The sequence below is a fragment of the Hyperoodon ampullatus genome (assembly GCF_949752795.1).
Source record: "Hyperoodon ampullatus genome assembly, chromosome: 1".
Lineage (NCBI taxonomy): Eukaryota > Metazoa > Chordata > Mammalia > Artiodactyla > Ziphiidae > Hyperoodon > Hyperoodon ampullatus.
The window spans coordinates 200,106,203-200,119,153 of record NC_136914.1 but is presented as its reverse complement, the minus strand read 5'-3'; the positions used below and the strand labels follow the sequence as shown (position 1 = coordinate 200,119,153).

At 46.4% G+C, this 12,951-nt stretch overlaps 1 protein-coding gene across 2 annotated transcripts in view; it reads right to left on the bottom strand.

The window, feature by feature from the left end:
* The window catches only part of CNNM1 (cyclin and CBS domain divalent metal cation transport mediator 1), a gene marked incomplete at both ends in the record, with an annotated part of 392,548 nt that overhangs the window by 1,391 nt on the left and 378,206 nt on the right, over positions 1–12,951 (bottom strand). For both annotated transcript variants that reach the window (XM_079714931.1, XM_079714930.1), the window contains 3 exons: positions 736–885; positions 1,039–1,222; positions 7,996–8,159. In XM_079714931.1, coding sequence (XP_079571057.1) covers positions 736–885; positions 1,039–1,222; positions 7,996–8,159 — 498 coding nt within the window. The remainder of the gene's footprint in view (positions 1–735; positions 886–1,038; positions 1,223–7,995; positions 8,160–12,951) is intronic.

The window sequence follows — 12,951 nt, the reverse complement described above, 5'->3', positions numbered from 1 at the left end:
ACCTCAGTTTCCTAATCTGTAAATTAGGCCTAATAATAACTATTGATACCTAACATTTAGGGAGCATGGTACCAAGTACTATGATGTGCCCTCCTGTAAACGTTATCTCATTTATGCTCAAAGCTACTTCATGAGCTAGCCACTGTGATTTTTTTATTTTGTATTTTTTTGCGGTACGTGGGCCTTTCACTGTTGTGGCCTCTCCCGTTGCGGAGCACAGGCTCCGGACGCGCAGGCTCAGCGGCCATGGCTCACGGGCCCAGCCACTCCGCGGCATGTGGGATCTTCCCGGACCGGGGCACGAACCCGTGTCCCCTGCATCGGCAGGTGGACTCTCAACCACTGCGCCACCAGGGAAGCCCGCCACTGTGATTTATATCTACTAATATAAGGAAACATATCTATTAAGATAAGGAAACCTACTCTTAGGTTAAAGTAACTTGCCTAAGTTGCAGAGCTCCTAAGTGGAGAAGCCAGGATCTGAATCCAGGTGGAAACCTAGCTAACTGTCCTACACACTGTTTTCCTAGGGGAATGGATTAAGATGGGTTCGACACATGGTAGGTGCACAGTAAGCCTTAGTTTCCCTTCCCTGGTGGAATGAGGTGGGAAGTTTTACATGGGGACAGGGGTCCCAGACTTCCCTCACATGGCTCACCGTGGGCCATCCCAGCACCTGGTGGCCTTGACACCCACCCTCACTTGTTCCTGCAGGGCCCAGTTTCCCTCCCTGACCTGCTCTCATGGGAACAGCTGCAGGAGACAGTGAGAGTTGCTGTGGGCTCTGCCCCTCGAAGTCTGTCATCTCCTCCTGGGTGAAGGCCATCTCCTCCATCCTCAGGTACACGACCTCACTGGGGCTTCTCAGCCCATCTGAACGGCTGCCTGGGGAGGACAGTGAGTGTGTCACCTCCCTGCTTTGTAGAAGACCTGGGGCCCCATGAGGACAAGATGGCAGCTCTGGGCAGGACTGAGGAGGAAGGTAGGGCCGTCCCTACCCCACGGTAGCCCGGCCCATCATCCTCCCAACTGACTTACACGGCAGGCTGTTCCTGTTGCTCAGGAGGGTGACAGCAGGGTCATCCTTGGGGGTCTGGGGTGTGCCCCGGGTCATGGGGGCCTTGGTGGAGTCTCCGTCAGTGAAGGCCTCCACGTCGGGGGACTGAGGTGAGCTGTCCATGTGGCAGGCAGTGAGCGCATTCTGGTACTGCTGCCGTGTGATCTGGAAGGAAGGGGCGGAAGCTCAGGAGGAGCTGGGCAGAGCCCTCCCTGGATGTAGTCTGCCTCCCTGAGCTCAGAAGCATCCCCACTGAGGTGCTTGGGAACCCCTGGCCTTGGTGGCCCGGGATCTATGATCCCCAGCCCAGCAGTTAAGGGACAACGAGGGGACCCTTTTGCTTGTTTGCCACCAGAGCTCCCTCTGTTCATTTTTATTGGCTCTGGCCTCTTGCACCTGGCAGAACCAAGCCTTCTCCCGAGACCCAGGAGAGGATGGAGGGCATCTTCAGTTAGCAGGGTGGTTGCCCACTGAGAGGTGTAAAACACAGGCTTATACTGTTGCCAAGGACCCTCTTCCTAAAGGGCAGTCAGTGGGGACTCGGCAAGAGCAAGACCCCCAGCTTGTGTCAAGGGCTGAAATAAGAAACCTCCAAACGAAGAACATAAACTCTGGCAAAACCACCGATGAAGCCAATTTATTACTATTATTTTTTTCTGATGCCTTCCATAGTCATAAAGGAATCCACCTTATAAATCCTTCATGAAATTAGTGCCAGGAATAAGCTCCTTTCTCTAGATGAATTATATACTTTCTTATATTGGATGAGAACTCAAATATCCACTAGGTTTCTCCTTTTTCCTTTTATGACCTGGAAGCTCACAAATAAATTTATTTACTTGCAGTAACAAACTCATGTCTGATAGCGTTTTCACAAAATTGGTTTGCAATTTCTTTTCAATTTTTTATTTAAAACATCTTTGGGTTATTTCTTTATTTTTGGAAACCCCATATATTACTGAAAGTTCTACAAATATCCTAAAGAGATGGAACTGATGATTAGATTTTCAGACGCTGGTGAAAGCTCTAGTGCTAATGTTACCCAAGAGAGCTTGCTTTTGCAGACAGATGTTGGGATATGAGGATGGAACCTTCCAGCCATACAGTGCATTATGGCTCACAGAGCACTTAGGAATGTGTTATCTCCTTTGGTCACAATGACTGCATGGGGTAGGCATGTGAGGTCTCGTGATGCCCATTTTACAAATAAGAAAATGAGGTCCAGAAAGATGGGGGACTTGCCTAAGGTTTGACAGTTAGCAAGCCTTCAGAGCCCCAGCCATGTGATGTGTGTTCTGCCTGGGAAAGTGCTATTCATTCTTTGGGGCCAGGGAGATGGAAGATGAAGTGGGAATGTGGAACCCCAAGTTCTCAGAGGGGAAACTCCAGGGTCTGATAATGGCACTCCTTGCAATCTGGGCATTTCACTTTAAAGGGCCTTTACTCTTGCTCTCCAGGGGAAATCATCTGAGCTCAGCTCTGTACACTGCAAACACACCTGGCTGCATTAGGCTGCCTTTCACATGCCCATGGAGGCTGCCTTTCACAAAACTTTAGGGGAGGTCCCCCCAAAACTGCTGTGTTTTTTGGGGGTCCATAGGCATCAGATGACTGAAGAGAAGCTGGCACACAGTCTGAGCCAAGGTTATCATGAAAACTCAATTTTCTAATGTGCCCATGGGTTTCTAAAGGTGAAGCTTTCTTTGGAGTCTTGCAGGTTCTCCTGGCTTGAACAGGAAAATTTCCTAAATGACACTTCATAAGCCCAACAAAGCACTTGATATTATTGTTTGGGTTCTTTTAACTAGTTAGTTTAGATTTGGCTTCCAGTTTAGTTAAAGAAGACCCTTCGCCTAGAAAATATGGTGTGAAACACACTGCCTATTCAAGACAAAGGCACTGCCCATTGGTTACCTGCTGTAGGCATCTCACAGCCTTGCTTTCACACTGCTTCCTCTTTTTAAGCTAAAAAAAATATCACAAATACCATGTCAATGTGTCACCCTGAAAGAAATTTGAGAAGGGACCTCTCCGGAAATGTATTCAGGGAATCTCCCCAGCTGCACTTCTAGATTCAGTTCCCTCCCCTTGTTCACCTATGAAGCCTTTTCTACATACTACAGTACTGTCCAAGAGAAAAATAATGTGAGTCACATAGGTAAATTAAAATTCTCTAGTTGTCACATTTTTAAAAGGTAAAAACAAACATGTGAAATTAATTTTAATAATATATTTCATTTGACCCAATGTACCCAAAATAACTTCACTTCAACATGTCACCAATATAAAATAATTAATAAGGAATCGTACATTCATCTTTGTACCAAGTCTTTGGAATTCAATATGTATTGGGTTGGCCAAAAAGTTTGTTTGGTTTTAAGTGAGACTAAAAGACACATTTTTCATTTTCACGGAGAACTTTATTGAACAACGTATTCACTAAACAAATGAACTTTTTGGCCAAACCATTATTTTACATTTTACCAAACATCAGTTTGGATAAGCCACATTTCATGTGCTCAACAGTCACATGTGGCAACTGGCTACTGTAACAGATAGTGATGGTCCAGCAGATCAACTAAACAGCTCTGCCCAGTTTTGATAATACAGCCTTGCATGGCCATAGTGTCCCACTGCTTGCCAGTCAGAACCACTGGTCCAGCTCAGCTCCTCTTTCACATTCCCTGAATGCGCCATGTTCGCTTGCCTTCCATACCCCTATTTATCAGGGTTCCCCACTCCTTGCTCTTGGCATTGCCTTCACTCTCCTCTTATTCTTTCCTAATTCCTAAAGGTCCAGTATATTCTGTAGACAAGTTAGTGCTTAAAATAAAGTGCCATATGATTTTGTAATCAATTAGATACTACCCTGCATTGGTTACTGTCACTTGACTTATGTTTCTTCTCCTCAACTGTATGTCTTGAGTATTGGTCATAGTGCCTAGAACCAGCCTTAATGCTCAACGAATACTTACTGATTGGCATTGAGGGAATCTAACCACTGTTCTAAAGACAATACGTTCTTATTCTTTTTTCATTACTGTAGCTACAACCATTTCTTAACAGTAGCTTGAATTAAAGTTGCCTTATACTCTGGCCAGTTAAGAACTCAAGCATCCTCTAAATTACATAGGAAATGGAGACCTGTTTATCTTAAAACTAATAGGAGTTAAGGGTACACTTTGGGACATTTTGACTTAGCAGTCAATGTGTCCAGAAGTTAACCTTTCAGCCAGTGTGATGTTTCCAATCATTTTATGATGTTCTGTTTACATTTTCAACTTTCAGGTAGTTTATTCATCCCTCAAAACACGATTCTGCAATTTAGAGATTCTGCCACCAGATGGTGATGGGGCATCTTGGCCATGGTTACACAATTCTGTCTATACGTCTGCCAAATATTCTTAATTTAAAAATGATACTTACAGAATACATTTAAAAAATTCATAAGGATTTTTTGGTACCTTCATAACTTATTAACTACTATTAATCATGGCTTTAATACTTTTTCCAGATACTCACTGGATACACCTTTCTAATTTTATCTTGAACTCAAATTACTACTGGACTTAATGAACAGTTCTAGAACTTAGTCTGTTGGACAGGAAAAGCCCTTGCAGACAGTCACAGGGGCTTTGGCCAGTGAAATCACCCCTTGAGCTTCCTCAAAAACTCTCTTCATGTTAAAAAAAGGAGGGTTTGAGGAGGTGAGTAAAAGAGCAGCCTGAACATGGTCCTAAAAGTCCATTCAGTCAGGAGGAAAAAAATCTCAGCGTCAGTTTACTGTATCATCTTATTGATAACTTACATTAAAAAACAAAAGAGAAAATCAAACCCTTGTGTTAAACAAGAGCTTGAACTCACAACGTCCCCTTCTGTAGAACAACCCATTGCAACTGAAGTTTTTAAGAGACTAGAGCCACAAGTTGAAAGAGGTTTCTGAATTATGCTTTAACTGTTTCTGTCCTCCCCTCAGCTTCTACTTTTGCCATGTAGTCTTCTCAATTTCAAAATATCTAGGTAGAAAAACGGACCATGTGCTGTGATGCTCGGCTGCCCTAGTCACAGCAAGGTCCTCTGGCCTGCGAAAAAGGATGACACCTGCACCTGAGAATTGACCTCAGATTTGGAGTTCTCAACACCTCACTGGCTCACGTCAGGAAAGAGACTTCCCTTTTATGCTCCTTGTTATTTATAGAATGTTCCCTTTCCTTATATTTTAGGGGTGGATATATGAGATCAACTGTAAGTTTTAGGAAAATCCTTACAATCTTAGTGTTAGGTATTCATCCTAACACATTCCTCTTTGAGGAGTTGCCAGATCCATCTCCTGAAAGTGCTCTCCAATCTGTGCAGTCCCAGAGGTGTTTCAAAAAACTCTGGGCTCATCACAGTTGCTCATTAAACACCACTCCTCAAAATCTCATTCACTTTTCTCCCCAAAGCCTCATATGGATTTTCTCAACTTAGGATATAAATGGTGTTACAGACTGAATGTTTGTGTCCCCTCCAAAATTCATATGCTGAAACCCTAACCCCCAAGGTGATGGCATTAGGAGGTGGGGGTAATTAGGTCATGAGGAGGGGGAGACTTCATGAATGGGATTAGTGTCCTTATAAGAAGAGAGCCTTCTTCCTCTCTCTCTCCTCCCCGCCATATGAGGATACAAAGAGAAGACAACCATTTTCAAACCAAGAAGTGGGCTCTCACTAGACCAGACACCACCTGCATCTGCCAGTACCTTGAACTTGGAGATCCAGCCTCCAGAACTGTGAGAAATAAATATTTGTGGTTTAAGCCACCCAGTTCATGGTAATTGTTATAGCAGCCCAAATGGACTAAGACAAATGGAAAGACCTGAGAAACAAACTTAACAAAAATTCCCAATGCACTTAAAACAGAATCCAGACACCATACTCTGGCCTAAAGATGCGAGGCAACACTGCTGCCAGCACTCCATTCCCAACTCACATCGGCCTCGCCTTTGCGCATAATGCGCCAGGACAAAGATCCTCCTTGGACCACCAAGCTCTTTCCTGCCTCTGTTGTTTCTATCTTGAACATTCTCTCCACATTCCCTTCCAGGTCTCAACAAAAGAGACCTGCTCTCTCAGGCTGATCTGACAACCATTTCTAAAGCAGCCTCCTTGCCAACTCTGCCCAATCACTGTTTATCCCATGATCCAGTTTATTTCCTTCATAGCCTTCATCACTCCCCTAAATTACCTAGGTTATTTATGTAGTTACTTGTTTATCATCTTTCTCCCCCTAGGAGCATGGAAGCTCTAGAAAGGTAGGAGCTTGCTGTCTTGTTCACCATGGTATCTCGCTGATGCCTATACAGTGCCAAGCACAAGCAGGTAGTAAGTAAATACCTGTTGAACCACTGACTCATACAGTGACATTCAGTTTCTTTTCCCACAAACCATGTGCCCAGTACTACAAACCACTAAGAGTTAGTATAGCAGAATTTCTCTTCTCCCATTTTTTCCTACCTCCACTTCTGAGGAAGGTCTGCAATGAGAGGGCTTCAGGGCTGGAAACAAGAGGGAGGAGAATCGTGGGCTGTGGTTTTCTGAGGTTCATTCTCACTGTCACGATAGACTAGTAAGTGTCCACAGTCATACACACCGCGCATGTTGTTGGGTTAGTGCCTAAAGCACTTCTCCCGGGCTCTGTCAGCTCTGATTTCCCTAAACTCTCCCCAAAGCCCAAGGACTCGAAGGCTTGGACTCTGGAGACAGAGAGACTCAATCTGAAGTTTGGCTCTGCCACGTCCCAGCCACGTGACCTTATACTCCTCAAGCTCCCACGTCGTCTATAAAGTGGGGATGACACAGTACCTACCTGTTAAGGTGGTTGTAGGACTCAGTGGGAAATTCGTTCAGGGACTTGAAGTGCATGGCACGCAGCACCCCACCAACAGTCACTGTCCCAGCCCACCCCCCAGGAGTGACCCCTCTTCTCCACGGTTACTTTTCTCAACGCTCTTGAGTTTTAGTTCAGGGTGTTTGCAGAGTTCTGGAACATAGAAAGCCAGCCAGCACACACCACCCTCAAATAATCAGGGTCAGTGTTCTGAACAGAAGGAAAGGACCTCCTCCCACCTTTGTGATTTCCATACTCCTCTCACCCTGCTTGCAACTGGGATGACTGTTACCAAGTGAGTGCGTTGGGTGTTTAGTTGGACTCAGGTAAATGGGTGCCCTTCTGACCTCAGGCCAAGTGTGTAATTGTTTGTGGAATGCTAGCAAACAAAACAAACAAAATAAAACCTATCAAAGCAAGAGAAAGGAGGGAATCTTAGAATGTTTCTGTCCAATACCAATCTCAATGAGGGGTATGAAGAAACAGCCCTCCTCCTTAATTATAAGGCAATAAGCACTGCTGCCTCTCTCTACTGCACTTGCAAAGTGGTTTTCTTCAAATAGCTCAGTGACAGCAAGGGGGTATAATAATATTTTCAATGACAAAATATTTTCAGCTAACATACAGGCTGAATTGTGTTTTAGACTTTAAATATTAATACGTAAAATCTTATCCACATGTAAAATCATAGCATGGTTTCTTCTATACCCTTGGTTTATTAATCACCTGCAAATTTATTTTGAATAAATAAAATCAACCTGGTGCCAATGGCGGGGCATCCAAAGGAAACAGTTCTGCCAGCAGCTTGTCTCGGGCAAGCTAATTCCCTATCGCTTTGTGCCTCAGTTTCTCCACAATGAAAAATGGGGATCAGGAGATCTTAATGAACAATCATGGTTCAAACGAACAAAGGAACAATAACGGTGACAAATAATGAACAGAATAAAGCTAACCGAAACCAGGGCCTTTAGAAAGCCAGGGAGCAATTGCCACGCAGCATTATCTTGGAACAGGGGGAACAGGATGCTGCTGGCTGGGAGTAAGGGGACAGCCCTCCCTGCGGAGCTACCTTCACAAACTGCACGTCGCTGAGGATGTGGACTGAGTAGTCGGGTGTGTAGAGGTTGTTGCTGCTACTGCACAGCTGGGTGTTGCTTCCTCCAAAGTCGCTGCGCTCACGGCTCGGAGACTCGGAGCGGTTCAACCCACTGCAGCGGGAAGGGGACCGGTTTACTGCAGAGGGTGAGAGAGAGGAGAGGGAGGAAAGGGAAGGAGGGAGGGGTGGGGAGGAGGGAGAGGGGAACAGAAAGAGGGAGAGAGAGAAAGGGGTGTCGTTTACCGAGGTCTCGTAGTACGTTTAGGTGATGGCAACACCGGGTGGCGGACTGGGCTCTCTCCCCTCCCATCAGAGCCCAGGAAAATGCCTGGCCGCTCCATTTACGAGGAGCAAATGCCTAAGGCCTCATGGCCCTACTCAGCTCAGGTTCCTGCTCCCCACGACCTCTAGCAGCGAGAACCTGGGTGGGCTGCTGCCTTTCTCGGTTCTGGGGTACGTGCAGGAGATGAGGACCCTTCTGTGAGTGCGGGTTGCTACCCCAGACCATGGGACCCTCTACTAGGGTGAGTTCTTTTATATAAACTCCATTCACAAACCTTCTTTTAGGAAGGCTGAGGCCTTAGGTTTGCCCTAAAAACCACCTGTCGCAGCACAGGGAAGCAGCCCTCACCATGGTGAGGCATTTCAGAGGGGATGACGCAGGCCCCAACACTGGCAGGGACAGGGACAAGTGGAGGCCCATAAACCATGTGGAAAGATATTTAAATCACATCAATAAACTGTTAAAATATGCTCTATCCTTGTCTTTGACAAATATAACTTCTTAAAAACCTAGCAGGCCAGATGAGGCTCCTTAAGAGTTTTGTGCTGGAAAATGGGCTGTAGGGGGAGAACCAGCTCTGCCCTAGGGCTTCCTGGCCCGGTCTCCCAGAGCTGCTTGGGTGGGGAATTCAGGACTCCCATACCTGAAACGTGGTCTAGAAGGAAGAACACAGCTCTGGGTGGTACATCCCTTTGGCTCTGTGAACTACTCACCCCACAGAGAGGCGTGGAGCTGAGGAGGGCCAAAGTGAGGCCCCCTAAAGGGTGGGTCTAGGGCAGGGCTCTTTCTAGGCTCAAAGGCTGGAGGCTGGAATAACCCTCCAGGCCTTCTGTCAAAGGCCTCTTAAATGTTCAGAGCCGGCTTCTTTTTCCATTTTCAAGAACCACTTCTTCAAGACCACATCACTTGGTTTCAAAATGGACTGTGTGAACTACCCTCCCAGGATCAACAGAAGAGAAGAGAGGTTCTTAAGGTGACCCTAGCATTATCTCCACCATAGAATAACCCTGAATGAGAGACCGCAAAGCCCCTCCCATCCCTCTGCTTCCCAACTGACGCCACTCTTCATTTCTTCCCAAAAAAGAGAAATGGGAGGCTCTCAGCCTCTCCTAACACAGATTCAGTTCAGGGGCTCCAATGAAGAGTCTGATTCCTCAGAGATTCTGCTCCTTGGCTCTTTCAGGGAAGAACCTTGGGAATTTAATTCTGTCTCTTAAGATAATGCTGCCATCCATCAAAATGATTAGCATCTATTTGGAGTGACTTCTGGAGGTCTGTCGATCTGTTTAGCTGCCAGGCTGTTATTGTTGTCTGGCAAACCATGTAGTAGTGGAAAGACTAAAATGACAATAGGTTGAATCATTTTCTCATTAGAGCCAGAATAATCACTGCCTTGATCAGATTATAGAATTAAGGGTTCCACCTCCCGTCTTCCCCTTCTCAGTAAGTGTCATTCACATACATGCTGTTACTTAAACCAGAAACCTGGGAGTCTCCCGTGACTCCTGCCAGTCTGTCAGCCCCACATCAAGTCTCCACTTCCCCGACATAATAGACTCATCTGCCCCTACCTCTGTCTCCACTCAAGTCCCAGTTACCATCACCCTCGCCTGGACCACAGTCTGGTCTCCCCAGTTATAATCTCATAATCTGTTCTCACCTCAGCTGTCAAAAGCACATTTTAAAAACACAAATCAGCTTCCTGTTGAATCTCAATAAAATCCATACTCCTTGCTGTGACCCCTAAACCCCCTATGACTTGAGCCCTGCTTTCCTGTCTGATCTCATCTTGGGGCTCCCTCTCCTCTCCTGCTTGTTCTGCTCTAGCTTACTGGCCACCTTGGGGATCCTCAACCATGTAAGCATACCCACCTCAGTAGATGCCATTTCCCCTGCTCCCCCTCCCCCCACTTTAGCACCATTCCCACCCCTGCTCTCACTTCTCAGTCATTAGGTCTCAGCTGAAACACCACCTACTCTGAAGACCTGGTCTGGCCACCCTAAGAAGATTACCCCTATTTTCCTCTATCACTGTCCCCTGTTCATCTCTTTAAAGCACTTTTCACAAGTTTTAATTAATTACAGGTTTGCATTCATTTGTAATGTCTACTCAGTTCAATGATAAATTCTATGAGGGCAAAGACCTTGTCTTTCCTGGTCGTTGTTGTACTTCTGGTACCTAGCACAGTGCCTGGCCCAGAGTAGGCACTCAATAAAAAAGTACAGAATGAACAAATCAGCACCTAAGAATCCCTGAAGGAGTTTTTAGTTAGAATCTAAATTTTGTTTTAAAAGGTTTCAGGGCTCTCAATCACCCTGGAATCAGAAGGCTTTCCCCCTGCAACCGAAGTCATTTTAGGGAAGCTGACTTCTTGAAGTGAGGGGTGGGTAGAAGAACACTCCAGAAATGCCCTGGAGCGTTAAATAGTGTGCAGTGAGAATCCAAGGGCACCAAGAAGCCTCAGGCCTTGGCCCCGTAACTTGAGGAAGAGGCCGCAGGGAGCATCAAGACCTTCTGTCTGTCTGTCTGTCTGTTTAATAAGAGCATGTGAAACGGGGGGTCCTGGAGTCAGGTCTCCTACTTATCTGCTGGGTGACACCAGAGTGACCAGGGACCGAGAGGGACAGTGATGGTGCCATGGAGAACAGAGTGAAGCACCAAGGTGACTGTAAATAGCAGTAACATTGGGCAGAGAAATACCCATTTCATGTCTGGTCCTGATCCCCTGAAAACAAACCGATGAGGTCTGGCTTGCCTAGGCCCACTGTGGCTGTTCTGAGGTGGTGACTGACTAAGTAAGTCGGTGGTGTTTCCTCAGGGCTGTTTGTTGTGGAAAAGAGGGGCAGGCAGTCCTGCAGGAGTGCAGCTTCTTTGGCGTGAGGAGAGTCTGGAAATCACACCTTGATCTGGTGGGTTTTATCCTCAACTCAGTTTGGAATGAAGAGAGAGAGTGTGGGCAGGCGTCTGTGGTTTCAGTTACCCTGAGGAATGACCATTGCTGCTTGATAATCCTCCACCTTGCCTGGTGGGACACGTGCTTCACATACCCCACATCTGCTGCTCTACATCCTCATCCCTTACGTCATAATTCAAGATAGGGTCAGGGAGGCTGACAGGGAACCACAACCCTATTGTATCTACTAAACAACTTCTGCCTGAATCACTTCTACTCCCTGTTGGAAACAGAGGAAACAGCTTCATCCCTGATCTCCCCAAAGCTCTCATCTTCACTGGCACCCAGCACAAGCATGTCACCCTGCTGTCACTCACAAGGACCCACATGTCAAACACAAGCGACATCACGGTTGTGCTGGGAGGAAAAACATGTCTTTTTTTTTTTAAGTAAAAACAATGCTATTGAAGCTTTATTCATAAAATCCCAAAGGATTCCCAACACCAGAAGATACAACTGTCTTACAAAGGTCGGGTATATAAAAGCAATTTTTAAATGACAAAGGAATCCTCATTTCATGACAAAGAAAGTCCCAGCTCATCTGAGTGTTGCGCAAGATCAATGTTTTTGTGTCCCAGAGCCTTACATTCCTCAACAGGTAGGATGCTGATGACTCGGCATTTTGGTAATTGTGCACATACACTCGAGAGGTTCCTGAGCAAGGGAAATGGAAATGCTATTAATAAAAAAAAAAGAGAAGAAATCAGTAACAGACGAGTGTCCCAGCAGCATGGCAAACTAGTTCAAGTTGTATAATTCCCCCTGGCATTTCCTGAGAGCACAGAGGCACAGCTTGGGGGAGTGAAGAGAGAAGGAGAATCCTAAGCACAGTGCAAAGAGGTCTGAGAGGCGACAGATCAGCGTGAAACTGACCACAGGACCCCTCAACAGGGCCCAGGCCAAGCTTCCGACATATCCCTTGCCCACTCTTGCTCTTACGTCATACCCTCAAGCTGGCCCTGGAGAGACTGGCAGGAGGGCAACCCTGGGGGAGGGCAGGGTTTCCTGCTCTAGACCCCCAAGTGCCGTGGAGAAGTGTGGCAGACCTCATTCCTGCGGACTTCACGTGGTCAGTCTGCAAGAGATATCTGTCCTGGATGGCAAGTTGGAGTTACTGAGGTTGGGTGGAGAAGACACTGGGGTAAAATTGGGTCGGGGTGGGAGAAGGGGAGGAAGAGGGTTTTAAACTGCAATTAGGACTGGACGGAATCTCCCCTCACTCTGCACTAATAGGCAGGGGCCCTGAAAACCTATGCACAGCTCTGCTTTACTCATGACACCTGTGTCTGGAGGGCTTTCGCAACTCTATCACAGGAGCAGGACCCATGATACAGAAGAACATCCCACTGCCCTTTTCAGTCCGGGGATTTGAGAGGAGGTAGGGCTCAGCAGCTGCTCGCTTACATCTTTCAAAGCACCGGTGAGGGATGGGGAGGAATAGCTCACTCTGGTCATCGTCACTGTGCCACGGGGCATCTGTGTTCTCTAAACTGGATGGGGGAATTTAATTACATAGGCTTATAGGACTACAAACTAGGATTATTAAAATTCATCATTCTGGGGTAATATTCAACATCAGACAACCAAATGCCAAAAGCTCTCTGTCAAAGCTACAATGTGAACTCTGCAACTCAGCCCAAGTTAGGAGTCCAGATGAATGCGCTCACGTTACATGGAGCTTTAATGGTTCCC